General features: G+C 38.1%; 1 protein-coding gene across 7 annotated transcripts in view; it reads left to right on the forward strand.

Moving 5' to 3' along the window:
• Positions 1–26,927, forward strand: part of ADGRG6 (adhesion G protein-coupled receptor G6) — a 113,052-nt gene that overhangs the window by 55,087 nt on the left and 31,038 nt on the right. For 5 of the 7 annotated variants that reach the window (XM_075087796.1, XM_075087791.1, XM_075087798.1 and 2 more), the window contains exons 6-14: positions 2,399–2,482; positions 9,542–9,627; positions 11,013–11,065; positions 11,146–11,199; positions 20,500–20,642; positions 21,334–21,448; positions 23,476–23,537; positions 25,036–25,243; positions 25,728–25,893. In XM_075087796.1, coding sequence (XP_074943897.1) covers positions 2,399–2,482; positions 9,542–9,627; positions 11,013–11,065; positions 11,146–11,199; positions 20,500–20,642; positions 21,334–21,448; positions 23,476–23,537; positions 25,036–25,243; positions 25,728–25,893 — 971 coding nt within the window. The remainder of the gene's footprint in view (positions 1–2,398; positions 2,483–9,541; positions 9,628–11,012; positions 11,066–11,145; positions 11,200–20,499; positions 20,643–21,333; positions 21,449–23,475; positions 23,538–25,035; positions 25,244–25,727; positions 25,894–26,927) is intronic. The other 2 variants (XM_075087794.1, XM_075087795.1) reach the window with 1 other exon arrangement.

Below are 26,927 nucleotides of genomic sequence, written 5' to 3' on the forward strand. Positions count from 1 at the left end.
TGCTTAGAGGCTGAAGTTCTATAAAAATGCTCAACTTGAACAATATCAGCCCATTTCCACAATACCTTCATGAACACAGACCTGCTAATGAGGTGGTATGCTATGTTAAACTTCAATCACAGCAGCAGCAGCACCAAAAATACTCTCTAGCTCTGTAACCCTTTTCAGGCTGATGGTGGAAGGAGACAGGAGAGAATAAAATATAGAAGAGGAGGAGGAAGTCTCAGAACTCTTTCAAAACCAACACTTACAAGTAAATCAGATTTAGCTTAAAAAGAAAAAGGAAAATGCACTCTGCTTGGGAAGCCAGTAAGAGATCTAGGTCAGTCTTCAGTGTACTCCCAGATTTTCCTAAGGTGAATTTGGTTCAGGTTCTTGGAGCACATTGTACTGGTCTCCACAGGGAAAGTGAAATGCCAGTTATATCCATAATCAGATTTCAAACAGAAGTTTTCAGGCATCGTATTCACAAAGCACGATATGATCTAAATGCTACTACTTGAATATCTTAGGTAAATGTGACAGCAACAATTATTCAGTATTAGTCTTTTTATGTGTAAAGGGTAATGCAGCCACCATATAAAGAACTTTGTGTATTCTCTTGGAAGAACTGTGAATGTTTTTCTCTACTAAAATGCATGGTGTGAAAGGAGAGAGAATATCGTTCTGTTAGGTCGGCTAATATGGCTGCAGAAATGGACACACTTCCAGAAAACAAGCTTGCATTTATAAAAGCCTCATCCTTTTTTCCAGCTTTATTAACTTGTCTGGTAGAAGATATTGCCTCTAACAAAAGATGCTATCTTTCAAACTTCCCTCTCATAACTTTTTAGACCATCACATCTTCAAGCGTCACTGGTGTTCTGTGTTTGTCACTTTGGAAGTGGCAGATCAGATTTACCCTGTTCTTCGTCATCATCATCATTATTTTAATAATAATGAAAATCATAAAAAGATGTCTGTCTGTTTCTGTCAGCACTGCAGGCTCATTTTAAACTGAGAGGCCAGTTTAGATTCCTTTTGTGTTTGTTTGTTGTGTGTTGTGCAATAGCACCGGTAACAGTTTGTGGATGCCATATTGTGTCAGCTACAGTCTGATGAAAGACCCGTTTTCTCCATTATGCTTAGCAAATATTTTCATTCATTGGAAGATGCCTCCTTTAACAGCATTGGCTGGAAGATACAAGCAGTAAGAAGCCTTATAACTTGTTTCTCTCACAGTATAGCCCTGAAATTACACAGCAGAGCAGCTTTTTTTGTATTATAGGATGTCACTTTTTATACTCAGTTTCCCAGTTAGAACCTGTTTGCTGCAGCGTCCACCTCTTCCTTCTCTTTCCCTAAGTTTCTTGTTTCACTGAAACCTGAACATGAACCTGCTCCCTAACCTGACACCCAAGTTTATGACTTTCAGACTCAAAAGGTTAGCTAAATCAACCTCACAAAAAATCAAAAGTGCAATTTCTTGCCTAAAATATGATTGCTTAACCTTTCCTGGTTGGTTCTTGGTCAAAACCTGCAAAAGCCATGTAATACTGTGTGAGATTATACTGCACCAACCTTCAGATTTTAAAAAGAGTTTTCAGGAAAGAAGAAATCTGTCCATGAGTAGATTTGCATACCCTGGGAGTTACTAGATAAAATTAAGTTATTTTCCAAACTATTATTTGAAAATTTAGTGGCATGATCTTTGAATTCCTCTAGCATGTATTCCCTCCCAGTCCGCTGGGGGGGAAATTTGCAGTTTTGGCTCCCCACTCTGATTTTGAAAAATGTTCTAGCTGGTTCTTCTGGGAAACGTTTGCTGGAGTTGTGTGGGGTGACTCCTGTTAGTGTCAGTGGTAACAGTACAGCCGAGATCCTACCTGAAGCTTTCAAAATATATAGTCCACTTCATTTATTCCAAGTCTGATTTCGATTCTCTGCATTGTATGGAGTTCAGTGGAGTTAACTGGATCCTTACATGGGCATTTGAGTTCTGCATTTGTTTGTCATCTTCAGTCCCTGAGTAGGGACAATTATTCTTTTCACAAGCAATATTCTAAGTGCATGCATCTTAGAACTTATAATATCTATTTTCTGGTCTTTGCACAGCTTTTTGGATCTGAAGCTCTCATAAGAGGATTTTTACTTTATGAAAGCAGTACAGGACTGATCTTGCAAACTTTACACTGGCGAAACTCCCACTGAAGTCAGTGAAAGTGAATATTGCAGGATTGGGACCTCAGTTCATATCCATTCATCACTTTGTGCAGAAAAATAATGTGTTTATTTAACATTTATGGCATTGTGTGTAAATGGTTTCATTTTACATTGTCATGCGTTGTTCCCATTTTGTCTTACCTTATTAACATTCATTTTTCATTCAAGTTCACCTCTTTCTCATCTTTATTACCAGCTACTGTAAATGCTACTACTCCTACACCACCCACTGTCACCACTAACATGCCTGATACTAATAGAAACGATAAGCCAAACAATGGTAAGAAATCCTGTGTTACATTTTTCCTTGTACTGTGTCTAGAGCAAATTTATTGTATTTTAAGGTGTATTTTTCATTGTATCATAATATCAAGGGTCATGTCTCAGTTCTGATCTCATTTACACTGAAATAAATGAGAAGTGACTTCACTGGACCATGTGAGAATGGTGTAAATGAGAACAGAACCAAACCTGGTGTTTATTTGTATCATGCTTACCTGGCTCTTGTACAAAAGGGTCTCACTTTGTGTCACCTGTTGTATTTACCTATGCAAAGAAGGAGGGGGGAGAGAGGGATTTCTAAAAAGGGTCTGAAAAGAGCCCAGGTATTGAAATGTTTTAAGGCTACAGATTATGAGGCATTGTGTAGCTCCTGCCTGCGCGGCCAGAGTGGTAGTGTACTGGGATTGTCTGTTCCTCACTAGTTGGGCACAGGAGCCAAGTGGAATCGTTCCTGTGGAGCAAAGCCACTTCCACTGAGTCAACAGGAGTCTTTCCACTGACTTCAAGAAGAGCTGGATCAGACTTTACTAGGGAAAATGTTGACAGTATCAGATATCGTTTACTTTTCATTTAGAAAAATTAAGGGAAAAAATAAGGTAGTATATGAGCCTATTATTAGCACAGGAAAAAGGCAGGGATTTCTTTTGAGGTTTTCTCAAATTCTATTATATCACTGTCTCCTAGAGAATGAGCATCACTTTGTGAGGCACTGCTAAAGCGTTTATTAGTTTGCTAAAGACAGATGTCAAACATTATTAACAACACAGAGATAGATTTCTGCAATTTTTATCTAAGGCTTAAAGATATTTTTTGTAAATATTTTTTTCCACTGTGCTCCACAGGAGTAAATTAGAATCTGGGGATTTTTTTTGTGGTGGGTTCCCCCACCCTCCACCCCAAATGCAACGGTCATTACTGTAGGTTTTAAAATTCCTGGAGTATTTTTTCCTCTTGGCAGATCATTTCCTGTACATCGGCAGTCAGGCAGTACGGTAGACAATCTGAAAGAATTTATCTGAATTCAGCTTGTTTGGATTTACTGAGCTGTAGAAGTAAGAAGAAAATACTGAAAACTTCTTCCAAATGGCACTTTTTTCTTTTTATGGAGCAAGTCAATGTTCACCATGAGCAGTTAACTCTGACTTTTGTAACTACAGAAGGAACTGAATGCCATATTAATGTTAGTATGGATAAAAAGTGGACAATTAAGTCCTTTCTTTGGCTTTGAAACTCCCAAGAGAAAGTAGAAAGACTAAGAAAAAATAAGACATTCATTTACAGTAGAAGCAAATTAAACTTTCACTCAGCTAACTGGCATCATTTTCCACTCTCGGTAAGTTGATTTTTAGACCAAGAGCAGGCAGCCAAGAACAGACAGTTAAGTTGCATGTATTTTCTTTAATCCATTAACTATGTGGCTTACTACACACAGACCTGCAGGAATTCAGTCTTCCTGCTACGGTTGTCTTCAGAAAGAAGAGAAATTCCTCCGAATCCTCCCAGTCACGACCACAGAGGCAGCAAGAGTCTAAGATAGAAGGGGTCAAAAACATAGGAATTATCTCAACCCCAATTATTTGGCCAGTGAAACAAAGGCCTCTCCCTTTCAGTAAAAACTCAGCAGATGAGAACCCAGAGAAAAAAAACATGTACAGCTTGTTTCTTCCAACTGTGTCCACATCAGCTGCTTCTGAGGAGACTGGCAATGATACCTTGGCTGCTTTTACAGAAAAAATCAACCTAGATAATACTGTGATGAATCAGTTACCAAATGAAAATATTTTGAATTATTCTAGAAGTTCATTTCATGGCACTTCTGATGCAGCAGATGCTGTTACAGAGCCTTCTCCGAATGCAGCAGTTACTCTCCTTCAAAACAGAAGTCCTAATGCAGAGCTAGCCCTGACTTTGGCAGGTGGGTTAGATCATCCTGACTCTGAGTCAGCATTCTGCTGTCCTGTTAGCAGCAGCAGCACTACTTATGAACGCAAAAAAGAAACCGTGTGGATTTCGTTCTCCAGCAGTGGCACAACCAATTTCATGCATATAAGCGATGTCTTGGAGCCTGTGAGTTGGTGGAGTGAGGCTGTATTTCATCATCATATCACCTCTGACATTCAAGAAGACAGACATCATTCTCTGTCTAGCTTATCTGTATCACCTACAGAGGAGAAATCATCTTTCCAAAAAAGTAGGCTAGATTTGCTAGACTTCAAGACTGAAAATTTTTACCTGGAAATGATAGAAAGCAATGCTGATAGGAAACCTTTTTTTACGGTAGCAGCAAACCATGAATTTCAGTTTAGAAAATCTACGCACATTAAGGAATATCATTCAGGTGGCATTACAAATTTAACCTCTGTGGAGACTCCATGTGCAAACCCAACGACTTTTTTTCAAAACATGAAAAAAACATACACAAAATTTATGCCTGACATCCAACTGACAAATCCAGTCCTAGGACACAGTAGAGAACTACTAACATTTTCAGCATTTCTGGTAGGAACGGGCTGGACAAGCTCAGCCTTTAAGCATGTTGTAACATCCCTGCCTGTTTATCAACAACCGTTGACTGACATATATTTGGAAAGTGACAGCATATTTGTATCTAATAGCAATTACTGGTCTCATTATTTAAAACATTCTGTATATTTCCAAAAGCCAAGCAAGACCCTCAGAGATGAAGTTCTGGAGAACAATTTAGGTGCATTTCATGATAATAATCAAAATGAAGAACCAGCTTTTCCCATATTAGAGCCAGGGAACATTAATGGAGTTAACAACTCCTGGGACTCAGGTTATCTGGATTTTCCAATAAAGTTTGTAGATATTTCCCCTTCTTTAACAGCAAGTTTCTGGACGGTCTCCTATCATTTGAAAGAAGCATCTCAAGTGTTTTCTGAAGACTCATCAGAAAATTGGTGGCTCTCATTTAATAAACTGCTTTCTTCCCCAACAGAGAGATTGCCATCTATTAGTTCACCTGCTAAGTCTGACAGTATCTCTGAACAAACATCTGCCAGTAGGTTATTGGGTCACAGGGCTGAAGAAATGAACTTCTCTAGTCATGGATCAGCTTTGGAAACACAAATCTTTAGTCCATTTATTCCAGGACTTTCAAAGAGAATTTCAAAAAGTATTGGCAGGACAATGTCACAGTTGCGGTCAACAATGAGCTTTGCAAACCGAACTGTGTCTTCCAGCAGTGAATTTTATTTTGATTTTCCTTTCCCTTCCCTGGAAGCACCTTTGAGTCAGCCCTCTGTACAGGTGCAGCTAAGTCCCTTTGATAAGATACTTGAAAACTCCACAGAAAAATTAATGATATTTGATAGTTTGCACATGCAAATTGGAACTGACATAGTAAGTGGTCAAACCAACATGAACTTCCTAAACAATAGGCAGAAGCTTATTTCTGTCCTTCCAACACATTCAGGGACCCAGCCTTCATGTTCAAGGGATAGCCAAGCTTCTTTCTTGATCAATACACCAGTTAAGAATTTGGTAAACAGTGCAAGAACAAGTGGATCACTGCAGTCTCAAAGTCTTTCAGCGAATGATGCTGTAACAAATACTATTGATAAAGCAAGAAGTAAACTTCAAATAGATACAGGTGTTTTTTTAAAAAACATTAGTTCAATGAGTTCTGACTTCCTTCCAATGACATTGTCTTTGGAATTAAGGCACCTCCTTCCTTCAGACTCAAAATTCAGAGTCAGTGTACCTCCTAATAGCTACTTGACACCTCCACTCCCACAAAGTTTTCAGAACCATCTTCAAACAATTTCTCCAAGCCTGTGGGATGTAGCAGAGTTAAGGTTGCCAACAACAGTAACACTGAGAAGTCATCTAACTGTTTTAGGACAAAACTCTGTTGAAAATCAAGGGGACAATCTGAGATACTCTCTATGGGCAGTAGAACAAGAAATCATTGGTGATAATGAAGACAGAAGGAATTCTGCTGTTCTGACATCAAGAAAGATACTGGGGCTTTCTGAATGGAGTTCAGAAGGGGAGGTGTATGGAACCTTTAGCAAGCACAGAGAAGGAATGTCTTCTCTGAATATTGTTAGTACTAACACCTTGGATTTTGAAAATGCTGATTATGAACATTCTGCAAATCTCTTGTCTATTCTGGAATCATCAAGAACGGCAATAATGAATGTTGTGATACCTTTGCCATCTTCATACGGCGGAGTTATTCAGCACAAAGAGACCATCTTGAATGACAATCTGACGACACACGGAGCAGCAATCCACCACTCTTTCATGCAGTCCCAAATGCCAGTTTCTTCTGTAATGTACCATCAGTCATCTGTTTCGGCACATGTTCATTCCTTGGACATTTTATCATCTGGGACAAGCCAAAATAAGACCCTTTACCCACCACTGCATCAACTTACTAGCATTCCTGCGGTCTTTTTATCGTGTTTATGTTATTCCTTCGCTGAGCTGGGCTGCCAGTGTCAACCTGAGGTCAACTACAGTATGTCAAGCCATTAAGTTAGATGTAGAAAAAAACCAGATCATCTATTAGATATTGAGTTGGTAGACTGAACATAGAAGTAGCTGACTTTCATCCTTTATATATAGATTCATTTAGCATATTAAAATATTTTAGAATAATAATTTAATTATGGTAGAAGGGAATTTGTAACATATTAGTGATAGTAAATGTCATTAACATGTGATTTCTAATTTTTGTGTGCCTCTCTAAGACAGCTCTCATGAGACTGGGAGAATAATGTATTGGGTTGCCAAGTATTCTGACCATTTTGTTGTGTCAGATCATATGAATGTTTTTCACTTAGAGTATTCATTTATTTTTGAAGATTTAACTTTCAAAAAGCAAGAATTTTCCAAAAGAAACTTTTGGATAATCTGCCTAACAGAATTAGAAAAAAAAATCCTGGTTTTTCATTGATTGTTATATTTTTGTAGTTGGTGGTGGGTGTGGGGAGATTTGTTTTTCCAGGTTCTTTTTTCCTCTTTTTAAGATTATCTTTGGCTACTTTTCATCAATTTTCTGCCCATAAAAATATTGTTTTTCATTCAGCATTTTGAGGTGGGATTTCCACTGTTTAATTTGGAGAGTGAGAAATCATTTTTAGTTTTCCCTATCTGCCACTGCAGTCTCCTGAGAGTGTTTAGAAATGTAGATTAGTTCTTTGTTCTTGTTCTTTTTTCACCTCATTAAAACATGCTTTGGGTCACCATCTGGTGGAGATCTTGAAGCTGTTGACTAGATTGTAGTTAGCATGTTTGATTTTAAAAATACTTTGCATATTCCTACATTAAGGTGATTTTGCCCATATACATAATTATATACATAAGGTTATAATTATATATATGATTGTATATGAATGTGTGCAAATATATATAATGCACACATTTTTTGTACGTGTGTATCTGTATAGCACATATAAAAAGTACATTATAAATATAAACTTGAATATGTGTATATACAGAGATATATACATATAAATGAGATCCAAGTCTTGCATGTCTTTTCAACTTGCCTAAAGTCCAATTTTCTACTTCCAAGGACTTATTTTTTCTCTTTTTAATTTGAAACTATCACAGTAATAATAACAAACTAAAATACATTTTCATATTAAACTACTCACCAAATTTGTGTGTATGCTGAGTTAAGGGAGCAGATAAAGACAATAAATCATAAAGCAAGCAAGTTCATTTGACTCATATCTAAAGTTTAATCAAAGCTTACCAAAGAAGGTAACTGATAAACCATCTTCCTGCAAGAAAGTGATTCTTTAATATTTTATTGCAGAGGAATTTTCGTACTAATCTCAGTGATCATGTGATCAATTCCATAATGAGAAGAAAGAACAATCCTCAAGCCAGCTCATGAATAGGGTAGTAACTAATATGCACAATTAAATTGGAAAATACTGACTTCAAATTTTTTTCCCAGATACTTTTATTTCAAGCTGTTGTAAAATGATTATCTGTGAAGTTTTAAAATTATGACATTTGGTCCACATATACATAACTAGAATAAAAGGTATTTTATTTAGACTCAGAAAGATAGACCAGTTCATTTACAGTCAAGAGATAGAAAGGGATTTCTGTATAATTGTTGTCGTGTCCTGTTTTGTCCTACATAGTGTCTCTGTGAGATTTACATAAGATTTATAAAAATACATGTATCTGTGGTCAAGACCCACAATGTTATTTGGTAACAACCCTGAACCAAGCAATGCTGCATGTGGACATACATGCTAGTGAATTGATCCAGAAGCTTTTACACCTCTCCAACATCCTGGGATATTTTATCCAACCAGAGCACACAAAATTTTTAGTAGCTTGATGAAAAAAACTTGACTTGTGAAAAGTATAGACTTTTAACACAGAGCATAACTGTGAGATGATTTGATGTTATTTATTAGATGTGAAATCTTGCAATGCTGCCTACCAACTCATGAGCTTAAAGAGAATTTATATTTACCTAGTGCCATTTCAGATCAATTTTCCTGAATATAGAATTGCTCCAAGCCAAGTGTTACATGTTTTGTGACTGAAAGATGGTTTGTTAGCTGCTGGTTTTGTAAAGTTAATGTGGGTTCTTCTACTATCTGGTCATTACCAGGCCTGAGAGTAAAGACTGTGCTGTGAAAACAAGAGCTGGTTATCCCTTCTCCCACCTAATTCTGTCCATGTTACAGACTTCAGTAATTACAATTATTTTCTAAATTCATGACACTTTCAGGATCTTGCTTTTACACACCACATTAAAGGCATATGCAAAATATTATTTATATATAAGTTGTTTGTGAGTTTCTACATGACATTTCAGGTGTCTGTAAAAATACAGAGGGGCAGGGGATTCTTGTCTAATTTGACAGCACTAGTGAGAATGGGCCTGAGCCTGCAGGGCTTTTTCACTCCAAACTTGTATAATGCCACCAAGAGCTCGAGGTGTCCTTGTATCTGGGGTTCAGCACAATCTTTATATTCATCATGAAACTAAAGTCTCATTATTAAAAAGGTAAATTTGCTCAGTTTCTAACAATATAATGCTGTTTTTGATGGACAGGTGGGCTATTCTACAGGATAACTATGACTGTCTCTAGGTCCAGCTCCAACACAGATTTGAGAGTACGTGATGTAGTGGCAGAATGGGTAAGTTAAGTTTTCTTTCCTGTGTGATTACATATATGAATTCACCCCATTGATCTGAAAATGAAAAAAAAAAAAAGGAGAGAATACCAAATAAATTCTTAAATTAATGAGAGTTCTCTGAAGCTCTTTCTATTATTGATTTGCACAGTAATGAATTCAGGTCTAGCTGCAGCTATTAGGCACTATGGATAAAATTTTGAAATGTCTCCACTATACCAGCCACCTTCTTAAGAAATGTGGATACTAGGTGAGATTTTGGAGAGTATGGAGAAATCAGAATTGTCCACTGAAAGAAGTAGATGTCTAAGTTCCAACATCACTATATACAGCAAAATTTTTCTCCCCACATATTAACGTGGTTTTGAAGTTATATTGTGATAGAATAATGAAACAAGAGGCAGTGTTCGTTTGTGTGAGGCAATACACTTTTCCAATTTACCCTAATATTCTCGACTTCAGAAGTCTTCTGCCATAGGTCAGTTGTTGGGGTTTTTAGTAGCCCCTGGTTTTTCAGACCATTTTAGCAGCCATAAGCTCCTTCCTGGGTCCTCTGGGTGGAGGATTCTTGGAGTTCCTGCCTCTGAAAGTTTCTTCTGTCTGAATACAGATGTTCTCTGTCCTTTTTGACAGTTCACATAGTGGTACTTGCACAATCTGTAACTAATCTGTATACCAACTACATACATGAAAATATCATGTCATAAATAGATGGGAATTATTTTCTATTTTTCTTTTAATAAACCTGAGGCTTTTGCTTTCAGAAACTAAGGAGGAGAAACCACCTGTAGTCATCTACAAACCAGAAATGCATCCATCCACACCTGCCAATGTTGTTGTCTTAGCAGCAGCAGCCAGGGGAAGTAGGTGCCTGAGCCTACTAGACATCTAGAAAGGTGTCGCTTGGCCCTTGCAGACTATGGAAGAGTGTCTCCCAGCGGGAAAACTGAGCAACCATTGCCCACTTAGAATAAACCATACAAAGGTCTGAAAAAAAGATCATCATAAAGCTGTAGACTTTTAGGTTAAAATTGAAACCTGTAGTTTTGCCAGTAAATCTTTTCTAATCAAAGTGTTTCTGAGAACTTAAGATGAGGCAGAGAAGGAGAGAAGGAAAAGTTCAGCATCCTGTGCACTCACCTGTTCACTCTGTCGTGACCTTACGGAGATTTCCTTATGTCAGTAAAAAAAGCCCACATCTCTCACTGCCAGTTGTACATCTAATATAACAGTCACCTCACTGAGATGGGAGAGTGTTGTCTTTGCTTTGAAAAACTGACGGGGATTTCTCAAGGGAAAGAAGGGTGAAATTCTAACTCTGCCTTAAGCAGCGAAGAACCCCATTAACATCTCACCATTCATGTAATCAATGTCTTCCTGTTTTTCAGCTAAACCGTACTTTCCAGAACTGGAATTACACTGTGTATGTGGTCAATATCAGGTAAATGAAAGGATAAGATGTTTATGCTATGTTCCTTTTGAGAATTAGCCCACCCTGATTAATGTTTATTTCTTTCATAGCATCCTTCCCGGCTCTATAAAAGAGGGAGTAAGACAAAAAAGAAGTACTGAAAGGTAATATCTTTAAAGTCATTTTCTTGACAGAGCCAGCAGCTGCTATTACAAGTGGCTTTACAGCAGGCTTTATTGTCTATTATTGGATTCATTGTCTATTATTGGTCATATGCTGCCAGTCTGTAAATATATGACCACTGGCGAGCTGAGTGCTCTGGATGTGCTCAGAAACCTAGTACTGGTTATCATGTTTGTTTTGGTTTAAACCTACTGAGCTTTAAACCATAATAGATCATTTTTTTCAGAGCTCAGGTTTCATCTGTCACAAAACTGAACAGATATATCATATATACGTGGTATGGCACACCCAGCTTTCTTTAGCAACAAGCTTTGGTACACTGGTATCTATCCACTGTCACTGCATTTATTCTCTTGAATCAGAGCCTTTTGAGTTAATAGACATCTTACTAGATGCAAAACACTGAAAAATCATGCTAGAATTGAAAGCCAAACCAGTGTGAGTTAAACTATTTACCATATGCTCTCATTTCCTGACTTCTGCTGGGCTCATAGGCACCGGAGCTGGGATGGCCTAAAAGGCAGCCAAAGAAAGTTAGATGGGTCACACCCCCTGAAAATGAGGCCTCAGGGGATTTCTCTGTAAGCAGCAGTCTGATTTCTGAGGGGTATGGGGGAAAGAGTGAATCTTAGGACCAAATGAAGGAGAGGAAACCGAAACATAATTAGTCTTGTGAGGAAGGGGTGACAAGTGGGTATGAGGATGTGTCTGTTTGCAGTGTAGGCAGAAGTCCTGTAGGAATGGACTTTAACTGCTGACTCTTGAGATCTGCCATGATAACAGCTGGGCTTTTTAATTTCAGAGATAGCCCAGTATTCCCAGTTTAACATCAGGAAGTAGTTACTGATTCTTAAAGTTTTCTACAGAGTTTACGTAGACGTGAAAAGATTTGCAAAAGGTACTATCTCCTTCCCACACACCCACAGCAGAAAGCAGCTTTTATGGGCAAAACCATTTAACTGGTATAGTGTAAACCCAGTCTCTGAATGGGCTATTTTGCTGCTTGACCTACATTTACAGTAGGTGTAGTGATGTGGGTGGGATTTTTTTTCACACTTCTAAATGATACAGTTACACCAGCAAAAGCTTTTAACTGGAGACCATGCCCCAGGTCTTACCAACAATCCAAGACTGCTGAGGAATGTAAAGCTTTCCCTATCCTTACTCCTGCATTTTTTATGAGGCTAGCTGCCCAGCTTGTCAGCAACTGTTCTGCCCTACACTGCACACCTGATTTCTTCTCATCTTGCCTTCCCACTGTCCTGTCCTCTGGATTTTGTTTCTTCTTCCTGGTCTATAATAAAAGGAGTTGAAGAGGGAGAAAGTATTCTAGTAATTCCCTTTCGTTTTCCTTCCCTTTTTCACATACAGTGAATATGGCACTAAATTACTTCTAATAACGTATCACTGTTATGGGGAAGTAACCCCATTCCTATTTACTTTGCTGCTCATCATATGTAATGTCAGAGGCAATGGAATTACATGTTTGTAATATGTCATAAAGTTTTTCAAGGGAGGCCTGGTCTAATGAGAAACTAGTCTTCTCAATGGCTCTAGTGCACTTTTTGTCAAGGCCAAATGGCATTTTGTCATCATTCTGAATAATTTAGTATAAATGCTAATCACATCACACAAAATGTTACTGTTCTCCACGTAATCAGGATTGTTATGCTGTGTATGTTTTCTTAGAAAAGAAAAAAAAAAAAAGAAGTCAAGATTCTGCCCAACCTAGCAAGCCCATTGGGGTAACACAGGGATAATTAAAAATTGAATTGAGCTATGATATGTGACTAACAAAAATTACACTTTTTACACACTATATATGCACATATACATATATAGAAATATATGTAGACAGGATTTTTTGCTGTTCTCATTTTCAAAATACATGGTTTCATGTATTTTTCATGTCTTGCGTATATTTTAATGTGTCATTTACCTCTTGCAGGAGAAATATTTGGGAAAAGTTGGTGTTCTCCCAGCTTTAGGTCTTCTGAGTATGTGTCCATCATTGTACATTGCTTCCCTTCTGAAACAAAAGAAGCATCAGCTTCCCAATATTCTTCAGTATTCCTGGGTTTAGTCACCAGCTTTCCAGTTCTTTGAGGTTCACACAGCTGTTTCTAGATTTTGCAAGGAAGTAATCTATTGAATTTCTGAAGATCCAGAAAGCAAACTTATTTTCCTACTACTTCCTGATCATTGTTTTCAAGATACTTTGTTAGGTTTTCCACTTTCTTGGCTTTGTCCTGGGTAGGACTCTAAGGAAATCCTACAAGACACCAGAGTAACATTTTGGAGTATAAATATTAGCAGGTTACAGGTTGGAAGTTTTTGATTGCTGGTGGGAGGTAATGTTAATTTCTCACTACTCAGGTGATCCACTAAAACGTTATGGCTGAGTTCCTGTATGTAACTTGCTCACACTGTGATTTTGTACAGTTTCTATTAATTAAATATTACTATAAATTATTTCTGTGAGTAGTTGTTCAAAGATTTCCTTATTTCTCCATTTTGGATGGTCAAGAATAGTTCTGCTACAGTTTTAGACATTTTAGACATTCTGCTATTTCTCTTAGTTTTTATGTACTTCATATTCTGTTTACCTTCATGTTCATCTGAACAGAATTTCACTCCACAGTTAAAATTTAAGACCTAACCCATAAGTATCATGGCCTTAACTTTGTCTTTTACAGAAGTGAACATATTCGTCTAACTCACTAAACCGTATCTCTCTTTTCTGAATTTTCCACAAGATCATAGCCGTCTTATTTCTAAGGCACTATCATACTTCTTTAAATTGCTCTTTGAGAAGTTTTCGCTCTCTTTACACGAATTCATATCCTTAGCATTCAGATTGCATCTTTTTTCCTTACCTGTTGGCTTAATATTTCATACAACAGTTAAAAAGCCCCACATGAACAAACCAACATTTCCCAGCCTTTTTTATGCATTTTGCTTTGCTTCAACCCTTGTTTACCATGTTGCTACTTTAGAAAAGAACTTCTGTTATCAGTCTCCCCACCCAGTCTTCTTGCAAGTGAAAGAGGAAGAAGCGTTAGGGAGAATGATTCAGAGAAGAAACAGAAGCTTTAAGTGGGAGGTAGGAAGTTGGCTTGTTTTGGCATGTTAAAAATAGGTGTTTTTGAAATAAATATTTTAAACTGTACTGCATTCTGGAGAAGAGCAAAACAAAACAAAAATATGGAAGTGGATTGTTATTCTTTCATTGCTGTGTTCTACGAGCTGCAGAAATCCAAAGTACACTGTGCTTATTATGCGTTTACGTACATGGAGATGAGAGAGAAACAGAGTGCCAAGTCCAAAAGTGAGCATTATTATCAGCACCTTTAATACTGTGAGATCTCTGGATGACAGCAGTATATCAAGCTAATACTTTGGTAGATTATTAACTACTTTACTAGACAGAATTTTATCACAGCTATACTTGACTTTGTGTCCATGTTCAATTTTTTCCTCTGGTCATACTGTCTCCACCTCTTAATGAGAGGGCAGCTGTTCAAAATAAAGACGACAGGAGTTCAGAATGGGTGTGGACATAACTGTTTCTTTGTCCCCGACTATTTTGCACAAACCTTTGAAAGTGAAGCCAATTTGTGGATTTTATGTAGATATATTATAAAGGTGTTTGTTTCTTTCATTAATTCTTTGCCTTTTATGACTCTGCAGCCTTGTCAAAACTTTCTATGACTGCTGCTGCTTTTCTCAGAAGGGTCCTACTGATCCTAGGTCTTGCCAGATGACTATATAGGGCTGCCTCAGTAGGGGAATTGGTTTTTATTAAGCAGCTCATCTCCCCTGCTTCTCCTTTCTTCTTTTATTTTGCAAGCAATTTTGAGAATTCAGGCCCTGATTCATTTATAACCTTTTTTCCACTTAACCTACAAACAAGATTATGCTTTCTCCAACTTCCACTACTTGATTGTCATTATTTTGGCCTATTTCCTGTGTTCAATTGCTTCTGCTATGTGAAATGACATTAATGTTAGTACTGGTAAACAATTTATTTAAATTAAAAACCACAGTGGTAGCAATCTGTGTAAAGACCATTAAACTTAAACAGAAATCCCTTCTCTTAGGAATGAAAATAGAGAGGAAAGCAGGAAATCAGAGCTGCCCATGCCTTGTCCTACTCTTTTGAAGTCCGTGGGAGTTTTACCACCAGTGCCAGTGAGGCAGATTCAGGCTCCTGCATGCTGTGTTCTTGGGTGCTGTGTTGCTTAATGGAAAGTTTAATGCACTTGGATAAAACTTAGGCTAATTAGATTGTGTAATAGTTTTAGACAGGAGTTAGCAACATCAAAGCAGTATAATTTTGCTTTTATAGTTCTAAGTATCTTTACTGAGTAAAGTATTAGGCTTTTGCATTCTTTGTAGATTACTTCAAATTATTTGTTATGAAATAATAATGCCATTCTTGTTATAAATTAACACATCTGTGATGCCTATTCCTATTGTAAAAATTTTTCTGGTTTCTGCTGGTGAAGTTTTAGGAACATCTTGGACCTGGCCCACCTCTACTCCCCCCAACTTCAACCTCAGTGTTACCAGAGGCAGTAAGGGACAGCCTTGACCAGTGCTGAGCAACATTTTAAAATGCCATATAATGTGTACATTATGTGTAATATTTCTGCTTGGAAAACTGACCAACAAAGAGCCAAGCAGAAACCAGCAGGTTTTTCCACAGTGCCCTGCTGGCATCTTGTGTCCGTGACCTGTAAAGAAAGCCTTCCTTCCAGATGGAGGATTTGGGAATTCCTCCCAAGTGACTGAAGGATGATCCCTTAGTCTCCTGCTGAAGCTGCCTGCTCTTGATTCAGCTTCCAATGACTTCCTTTATCTTTCCACTGACTTCAGCTGGATATAGTGTAGGCCTGACATTGTTAGATCATATTTTTTAGAAGAGTAATGTATTGGGGAATAGGGTTTTTCTTTGTTGTTTTGGAACATAGTTCAAGGATAACCAAAAACTCATTTCAGCAAAGACCAGCTGTCGAAATGTGAGGGATTCCAGCCCTTTCTGTTTTGCCTTTCTGCTACAGTCTCCAATAATGAGTAGTCTTCTTACCAAATCATCACATATTGTAAGTGCTTTCTGTTGAAAAGCTGTAGTTGTTTGTATTCCCACACCAGATTTGCAAGGAGGAGCAAGGCCCAGAGACACAAGGACAAGGCACAGAGGCGTGACCATGCTGCTTGCAGTGCTGTTCTGATACAATGACCATTAAGTTAAAAGGAAGGCTTTGGATGCTTTTATTTTTAGTAGTCCCAAAAGTAGCTGCAATTTTTAGTTTTGTGTCCTGAAATCTCAGATTTTATATTTTTTCTATAACATCACCTTCTGCTGAGAAACGAACCTCTTAATCCTTGGCATTACTTTGAATGTATCTATTATGCCCAGTCCTATTATTTTGGCCTCAGTTCTGAATATTTTAATGGTATCACAGTCAAAATCACCTCAAGTAAAAGTTTATCCACAGCTCAGATGCTTTTGTGGAACGCTTTTAATTTCCCTCTACTTCCATATTCCTTTCTGTCTCGTTCCAACATTTTGTCTGCTGTTTGTATTACACCTTCCTGGAGTGACTTATGCAATAGTCTGTCCAGTTAACGTGAAGAAGTTAGTAGTGTTTACAGGTGACTGTGTGGGCCTACCTGTGCTGCCAGTCTTGAGTTGTAGCTACCCATCACTGCTTACCTTTAAAGTCAATATAACGGCAAGATTGGTAAAGAATTTAATGCTGACATCTTAAAACTTTTAAAAATATGCCAGGATAGTTAGGAATTCAATTCCCAGTGACTTTTAGTGGAAATTTAGCATCCCTAAATACTTAGGTGCTTTAAAAATTATTCTTTATATACTTTAGATCAAGTAACATTAACTGCAAAATAAATTAATAGTGATTTGTTAAATAGTTTGAGAGCCACAATAATTCAGTATTAGTTTAGCCTGTCTAGTACAACTGAAACAAGAAGAGATATATGTGTTGCTAATTATCAACCACATATCTTCAGGTACGAGACAGCCTGTGCTGCACAGTTTGCATGGTTTGTTAATCCTTCCTTCAGGCTCCTCGCATCGCGTAGCAGTGAGACCACAGCCTGTGTGTAGGCACACTGTCCTGGAATAGCTCTGAGTCACGCTGCCGGAGAAGAAAGCCGGCTTTGTGGTACGCGCCATGGCAGCGCAGGCGCCCCCACCACCTCTTGTGCCTCTGATGAGGATACAGCTTCATAAACTCCTCTCTCTGAGCCAGCTTAGCTCAACAGACCAGGACAAAGTGGGATAGACGCCGTTTTTCCCCTGCTTTCCTGTTTGCTCCAGCTGTCACCATTTCAGTCAAAGAGAGCAGAGGCATAAATACTTATCCCCATTCTGTTTACCTACACCGCAGTCCATTTCTTCGTATTGACAGCAGTAATACTAGCAGTACAGGTTCAGGTTACTGTAGGTGATGTGTAATTTGTAATTGATTACTGCTGCGAGAATCCATCTGCTATTATATGGCACACAATAAAAGATGTAAGGTTGGGTATAGCAAATCCAGTGACACCAGCAGAGCATGGCGGTGTTGCCATTTATTTGAGCGTAGGCCTACTGTTTTCCAAATCAAGAATTTTGTTCTTCACCATTAAACTGTTTTCTTTCTGGGATCTGAGTGTGACAAAAGTGGAAGGAAGCACTCGGCTTCATATTGCGTCAGCTGTCAAGTTAAAAGGTATTTATTTACTTTGGGAAGCTAGTGTGAGTCATTCTGAAAAGTTTATAGAAATTGTTTTCATCACAATATGGAACAGGCTCTTATTACACAGTATACATGACTTGTGCTCTAAGAGTTTCTCAGAAAACAAATAACAAAGTGGTTTAACACATTTTTTTAATCAGTGCTTCGTAATCAATACTTTTCTCTATAATTGTTCAAGGTAACTGTAACCAGTTCTACCTCATCTATCATTATCCCTTCTGTATTGTTGCCATTATCCCTCCACACAGTTATGGGTACCAAATACCATTTTGGTTAGTTGGGAGTCCTGCACTAGGCAGCATTGTAGAGGCAGTGACTGTTCACTTATGACTTCTGGTTTGCGGCCAAAGTGCTGGGGTAGGGAGTGGCATCAGTATATTAAGTTTTCCTCTTCTGAAGTAAAGGGAATAGATGAGTGAAGCCAGAATCTTTTAGGAAAGATGGTTAAGTGCCAGGAGGCTCTGGGGCTGAAGTACTGGAGGGCTGAAGGAATTGGCAATCCCATAGGCAATTTCCATGCTACTTCTAAAAATAAATGCCATAATAAACTTGTGCCTCATAATATATCTGAGGTATACACCAAAAGCCCACTGATGTACATCCACCCTACTGAGGCTGTTGCCGTATGTTAAACACTCTACAGGGAGCCAAGGAATGTTAGGAGGAACTCAGTATCTCTGGGAGCAGGGCAGGAGCAACCTGGCCAGGGACAGTTGGAACTTCTCTGCTAAAATACATCCATTGGGGAAAAAACAAGCCAAGCCAGCAGGTAGTCATTTTTATCTTTTCCTCCAGCAACACGTTACCAGTAAAACAGCGGATATGGCAAATAGAAGTGTACTGGTGTTCAACAAAAAAAAAAGAAAAAAAACCACCAACAACCAGGGACCGTGTATATTTATTTACTTATTTCTTTATATCTGCAACAGTGAAATCTGTGGAGGATTTAGTTCACCTTTGTGATTTCTTTAAGAGGTTTGGGCTTTGCTTTTCTATTATTTTTTTCCTAGACTGAAAGGAGGTTTTCTAATGCCAATTCTTTTAATGCCATTTCACTAATGAGAGTACTTCAGCATAATTGGTTAGGGTTATTCCATTTTCAGAATGACACCTGACAGAAAGAGGGTTAAATCTGCCACCTAAGAACAACATCTGTATGCTAAGCTGTAGGTTTACACTGTACAACACTAAGCACCTCTGGAAAGTGCAACTCTGAGCTGTCATCATGGGGAATTCTTTCTGGAAGATTTTTGGAAATGAAGCCCTGGTCTGTTCTAGGAAGGGGTACCTGAAAACCCTACTAGCCTTCTCCCATACAGTGCCCCTACAGAATATTTTCTCCTACTCCTCTTTAGGTAGACCACAAGACCCTTTAGCTCACTGCTGCTTTCTTGCACCGGGGGCAGCCATGAAAGCAGCTCGGATCGGTGTGTGCCCTGCTCACTGTATGTGTGCTGGCAGTGCTGCCGCTTCCCAGGCTGCCAGGAACTGCTCACACACTGCAAAGGTCTGTATTCAGGCTGCTGGGTATCCAAGGGCAAGGCTAAGATGAAGACAGCCCAAAGCAAGCTTGCTTTTTCCTTTTTTCCACATTTTGGCTCCCATGGAGATCCAATGTTCCATGCTTCAGTGGCGTCACCTCCTACTAGCCAGAGCCAAGCAATGCTCTTGGGTAACGACATATTCTCTTCTCCAACATGTGTTTTCTGTGCCCCAAGAGGAAATTTCTGAGCCTACCACTCTGGGCTTCTTTCCTGTGTCCTGTTAGAACTGCTTTTTTGTTCATTATTTCCCTTCCAGAAAAGCTATGTTTTTGGACAAGGGTGGGGACTGTTTTATTTCTCTCGCAGGAAAGAGACTTGGGCACTTTGAACTACTTCTTATGCCCAAGAAAGTAGCAGTGGGCTACAGTACAAAACAGCTATTACTGCTCAAACTTGAATTACTCATCTGAGCAACTAGACTTTCCTAATTAGGACTAAAAGTTTCAGAAGTGTGTCAGGGTGGTTTTCACTCCATCAAAATTTAGACATTTAAATGTTAGGTCTCTGTTCTTCGTTAATATTCTAGTCTTTCTCTGTAGTCAGTGGAGAGGTAGACCCTTTGGAGGATGACTTGTCCCATCCTGACAAGTTTTGTAAGGTGGGATGAATCAGCTCTTAAGTTCCTAAGCCATCAGCAACCAGATTTTTAAATTTAATTAGAGCCCATTCAGAATTCACAACCTCAAGCTTCCATCTTTTAATATCTTTTAAAATAATCTAAATGTTCTGAAAACATTTCTTGGCTCTTTTGATGAGATGCTTCTTTAATGGTAACTAAAGGGATGAAATTTCCAAACCGTACTTTCTTGTAGTGGCTCTATATATACAAAATAATTTATGAGCTAATGAGCAACATTGTCTTGGTGACACTGTTCCGTACTGAGAAAACCAAACTTTGTCAGATATTTTTATTTCCACACATTTGGCCTCTGCTGTTCTGACTCAAACATTCAGATAATTTTCCTTGCAGTTTTGGGGTTTTGGCTCTTCTGGTTTATAATGCTACCAACAACATCAATTTAGAAGAGGAAGACATCCGACAGAAGCTCATAAGTAATAATGGGACCATGGAGGGAGGATATAGTCTTCGTACTGTGGATGTTGATCCAGTGGGTAAGTAGTTTTCAGCTTTGTTACACAACAGATTTTGTTTGCTTGTCCATAAATAAGCATCTTCTGTGTTAAAATAATCACACATTTCCAAACGGTATGACTGTTTCACATTTTAAATTGTCCTTTTAGGCCTCATTGTTCCACTAATCTCAAAGAGCTATGCTCAAGATATCTCTTTTAACACAAACACACTTCTCCAGATTGCTTTAGTCAGTGTTTTGCTGTCTGATTCAAAGAGGCCGGGCCAGTTCCTGATAGCTCTTCTGGTAGTTTAAGCATAAAGAAGTATGATTTACAACCAGACCTATAATGAGACATTTTGGACCTCCAAGGCCCCTCATGCCCACTCCTCAACCCTGTTGTCTGTGCTCCTGCCAGCTGATCAATCTTTTGGGTTTCATCTTTTCCCATTCAACAACTTCTACTCAGAGATTGCCCTTCCCTTGGGAGGGAGGAGGTGGGGGCTGGTGGAGTGCAAGTGGATGCAGCATGCACATTCCCCTTGAGCAGCAGCAGTATATGTTGTCCCCTCTTGTGCATCTCTCCATTGCCACTCCTCTACAGATAAACCAAGCACTTAATTTGAAAGCAGCTTTGTGCTGTAGACTGGTTGATGAGCTGAGGACAAGAAATGGAAGATGATTAGGTGAAGAAATTTACCAATAACACTGCTATATTTTTATTTTTACAGAAAAATGTTTAGCTGAAGAAAACCCTCCGAACTATTTTTGGCCAGATACCAGACCAACTGTAACCAACTTCACATTATGCCATGGGAGCTCAGTTCAGACTGCATCAAGAACCTGGTAGGTGTTCAAATATCTGAGAAGCTGAGAGCTTCAAGTGCAACTTTCTGGTTATGTAGTTAAACTGCATCCTCCATAATGGTTGCCATTGGCTGGCATTGTGTTTCAGGAGGATGATTTGTATACTGTGAAAGAATATGTGTGTGCAATAAAAGTATGTACTTCATTGGTAAGGAAAAATGGCTCATCTGCCATTTCTGTAGGGCACATTGAGGCCCGCAATTAATACATATTCAAAGTGACTATAAAAATAGCACCTTCTTAAAGAATTAAAGTGCTTTCAAGTCATGACGTTTACGTTACCAAAACCAAATTTTCACATTTGCTACCACTCTGCTACTAAATCTGACTTGTATAAGAATTTCTCAATAAAATTCTATGAAGATGAGATGTGTATTTGGTTTAATCCGGAACCTCTCATCTCATTAATGGAAAGTAAAAGAAATCCCATGAAGCAAGCATTTTGCCAGTAATTAGTCATAACTGAAGGTGGGGATAATCTTATGCATAAAGATTTGCACTTGTGTTTTTAAGGTTTAGGATAAATTTTCCCTAATGTAGGCTTTCTTTGTGAACATCTACAAAAGATTTAGACACTGTATCTCTATTTCCCATTTGTAAAATGGGAATATTATTACTTCCTTTGATATATTACCAAAACAATATGGCTTTGATCTCCTTTGAATGCCTTGAACATGGCTGTGATGATGCAATATTAATTAATTTCTTCAGTATTTAGGGTGATCACCATTAAGTGCGATATAGTAGTCTTATCTGCCCACGTTGCATCTGGAACATGTTCTGAGAAGACCAGATCTTTTACTTTTTGAAAACAATATGGCAAAATGGATATGAATCAGCTTTGAGGTTCTGTGCCAAACAGGAAAGAAACCAGCATTATATTTAACTAACTCACTTCCTCAGCCTCTTAATCTTGTACAAGAACTGGTGGATTCTGATTGACCAACTTTTGTTGTAGAGTGAGTAGTGCAGAAGTCAAATTGTTTTTATGTCAGAGCCTCAGAATCATTAAGAATTCAGGCTTCTGGCCTTTGCTGCCCCAGTATTGCTTATCTTTATTGTTCATTTGTGGCCTTCACAATACCTTTGATTGTCCTTTTACAGCACTTCTCATAAAAAAAAAATTAGTGTTCTGCACTGTGCTCTGCTTTCCTTGCCTCTGCCTCCACTAGCTTTTGCCAATATGAAGCACAGGTGGGATGTGTTCTGAGAGAAGACGAAGCTCTTCTAATGGTCTCTTCTAGTCCTGTGCATTCCACAGCAGAAGTTTACCTGCTAGTGTGCTCTTATAACAAAGGTGATCACTGAGGAGTAACTTTATTCTATAATCCTGAGTGAAAGGATGACTTCTTCCCATTCTCCATCTTGCCTTTGCCATGCTCTAATAACATGATTGTCTTTAAAGAAAACTGAGGGAAAAAATGTGTTCAATATTGGAGCCATATCTGGGTATTTTGCTGTAGTACAGCTTTTTAAAAAAGCATTTGGAAAAAATACCTTTTTATCTGCCCCTCACCTTGAACCTGGATCTGATGGTGACCTGCCCTAGTTTCCATGAGTGGCATAAGTTTGTATCTCTACATAGCTCCTGTTCATGTTCTTTTGAAAGGTATTACAGCTTGCTTGATCCAAGCTGTTTATATCCAAGGGAAATGACAGAAGAAACATCTGATTAGGCCATAATGGGGGCATAATAGTTCGTGTCAACATTTGGGTCTTTCCTGAAATACAAGGCCAGAATTTCCACCGATGCAGTTTATGAAATCAGTATAGGAATCAGCTGGGAATTTGTCCAAAAGAGCTAGGGTGTCTCTCTGCACTGTCACTTAATTGTTCACATATTTCCACTGTGGAGCATACATATTTCATTTCACTAAGGGCCATGTTGCTAGGAAAATTGTGAATTGAGAACAGTGGAGCACTGTGACACCTACAAAAGAATTATGAAACATTTACATAATTTTGCTATTGCATTTCATGTGAATTTTGTCATTTTTCCTCTTTAGCTATTTGGGTCTGCAGAATTATACATCTTACTGGGGCCCGCCTGATCTTAGAAATTGCACAGGTGGGTATATTGATATTGGTCTTTGGCTAAAGGAACAGTTTTGTAGACTTTGGTTACTGCTTACTATAATTAAGTTACATTAAGGAGGAATATCTTCCTTCTTTTTGATAAGTTGTTTAAAATCTTTCTGAAAAATCAGTGCAAAGTAAACATTTGAACTCTGGGGAAGTGCACCAAGTTGAATTCGGCCCACCCATGAAAAGCTCAGGATACCAATTAATGAAATAAATCAAACTCTTCAGGTAATTTAAACAAGAATAGAAGCAGGTGGTAGCCTGCCTCAAATTGATATTCAGGTTCAGTCAAATTTTTAAATGTTTCCAACGCCTGTAGGTGCCAGTGGAAAGACTCCCACTCTCTTCACTGGGCTTATGATCAGACATTTTCAGATTTATTCTCAGTTTTCAAAATACCCCTTGATGTAATTCTGGCCTTAAAGAGTAATAAAATAAATAGACAACAATTTTTATGGCCCCTTTTTTTAGTGCCAGAGCTAGCAAAGAAAATTATACTCTCATAAGCAATTCAGAGCACCTACAGTAAAACCCTGTTCTTGGAGAATTGTTCCTTGGAGATGCCTCTTTGTTTCTCTCCACTGATAGAGAGGTCCTAGGGAGCCTGGCTACCTAATTTAGTTGATCGAGTACTTGCAGTCAGGCTATATTAAAACACCGTTTCATGTAAAATGAGTATTCTACCATAAAAGTAGCAAAGGCTGTATTATAAACACGACATCAAAAAAACACAGCCAGTTGCAGACTAAGGAAGGCTGATCTTCTTTCAAAATCTTGAGAATTCCAATAAATCTCAAATATTTTGATATTGTAAAATGTTAATGTTTGCATTAGTTTTCCATCCAGGTGGCAACAAACTCACAGTTTAACATGTGATTTACCCTAATGTTTTGCCATTGGACGTACTATCAAACTTTCCTTACCAGGAAGATTCTTCTCATGAAATTTGCTTGTGTGTTTTGCTTGCCAACCCTCTGAGTGAGGGTGCGATCCTCTGAAGGAACTGGAACATTTACAGTGGGGTCACACTTTCTCCCCAAAGCTTAGAAGAGTGAATATTTTGTCAGTAATAGTGACTTTGGATGCATTTGTTTCACTTCAAGAGTGAAACTGTTTTTCCCAGTGAAAAAAAAAAGGATAGCATAAGAAGAAAAAAAGAGAGAAAATATGCTTTTTATTTCTCACTTCCCCTTTTTTTCTTTCAGTCAGCCCTTTCAATAATAGTTCTGATTTACAAACTCAAAACAAAATAAGGAAAAGAAAGATACAGACAATGAGGACAGTATATAATAATCAGCAGGTTCTATATACTTTTTTAAAAAATTATAAATTTGATAAACTGATAAAATCCTATGTTCATCACAAGTACCACAGAACATGCTCTAGCTTTCAACAATGAAGATAAGAATTTGAATTTCTGAATTACTTCAGGACCGATATGCATTATTTTATCTTTTTACTTCATTTTACGTGTATACTTACAGAAAATGCAGCTGATATAGCCAATCAGCTTCTGAATCTCACTGGTGAAGGGCAGCAGCTCACCTCAGACAAAGTAAATGATGTTGTGCAGAAGCTCAAAAAAATTGTGAACGATGAAGAAATTGATGAATCTCTGGGTTCTACCGTGGTGACAATTTTTTCCAATATTCTAACCAGTTCAGACAGTGTATTGGCCGCATCATCTTCAGAGTAAGTATTTCTGCATTTGAGACAAGCTTTTGAGAGCAAACTGCAAGGTTGGTAGGATTCATCCTCTCATATATAGACGAAGCATTGCAGTACAAAAATCAAACTTTTCTGATTTCCATCAAAAAGAATTTTCCGAATTAGGTATACAAATATTTCTTCTCATACTAAAATTAAAGTGCATGAGAAAGATAAAAGTATTTGAAAAGAAGTCTTCTGATACATGACACAGCACAGATCTAAGTATTGTTGGAAAATTATTTCAGGACTAGTGATCTGTAGTCAGGTAGTTTCTGTCAATCAAAAGTGTTTGTTTTCAACAGAGATGTATAAATTTACAGCCTGACAGTCTCCTTATGAATACACAGATGGGTGATAGAAACATAGTCAATAATGAGAGGATCATCTTAAATGTGGAGAGCATATAGAGCATAGGGGTTTTTTCCTTCTGTATTCAGTTTTTAGAATAATTTATTTCTGCTTTTAGAGCTCTAAAAACTATTGATGCCTTGGCTTTAAAGATCCAGTTCACTGGACCATCCATGAGTATTTCAACACGAAACCTTGCACTTGGAGTGTCTTCTGTAAACTCAACTTCATTCAAAGGTGTTTCTTTCAGCGTCAGTCCACAGAATAATGCGTCTGATTTCCAGGTATGGAACAAGCAGTTGTATTTGAATGTGGAAGGTGCCTGTTGTTCCAAGTGTGTTTACTGTGGTTCCTATAAAACCACTTCCAACTCCCAATTCTCCCCCTACTTTCTATTTCCTTTGTCCTGCAATCAGATTAAGGTAGTATTTCCTTGAGTGACAGGAGCCTAGATAAACTCATATGTTCCATACAGATGAAAAGTAATTTGCTTACAAATCCAGCACAGACTTTATCCTTTTTAGTTTTGTTTTTTTAACTAGTGAAAAAAGAAAATAATCTTTAACAGTCTGCTGCATTACCCATTGTACACCAGCTAACAACTCCAGTGATGTGTTTCAGCTTTAGAAGACGACACCTAAATGTAGGTATCTACATGTAGATTTCTGCAGATACAACAGGTCTTCAACCTTCCAGTATAAACACCTACTACTAACAGAGACCTAAGGCTGATCCAGTTGTCCACATACAAGTTGATAAGCTTGTGCCATTTGGGATGTCTGAGGACGTTCAAGACATTTATGCAGAGCTTGACCAGCCTAGAGCTGAAAAACAAAAGAAACACAGGTCACTCAACATGCGGAATGGTCTCCAATGCTGCTATAGTTAAGATATTTGTCATCACCTTAAAAATATTTTTTCTTCTTTTTTCACACACAGAAAAGTTCAGACATCTAAGAGCTATGAAATACTGCCTGAGAGGCACATGAGCACCTATTGAGATATTCCAAAGGTTCTGTTGAAATCAGTTGCAGTGAGGTGCCTGGCCTTCTCAAATTTCACTGTGTGCCTGTCTGCATCTTATGGCACCTAAATGCTTTTTAAAATGTAGTGTATTTTTTTCAGCTCTATAGGAAGTCTGTGACAGAGGTAATGTAATCTCATTTTCCCAGGAGTCTAACCATTCAAATACAGTGAGCCTTACTTGGAGAAACACACAGAAAAGATTAAACAGAAAAATAAAAAAATGTGCTATTGTTTGGGCCAGAGAAACCTAATCTGCATCCAAACAAAATGTGGCACTATGAAAACAGTTAAA

This window comes from Phalacrocorax aristotelis, chromosome 3 (assembly GCF_949628215.1).
Source record: "Phalacrocorax aristotelis chromosome 3, bGulAri2.1, whole genome shotgun sequence".
In the NCBI taxonomy this organism is placed as follows: domain Eukaryota; kingdom Metazoa; phylum Chordata; class Aves; order Suliformes; family Phalacrocoracidae; genus Phalacrocorax; species Phalacrocorax aristotelis.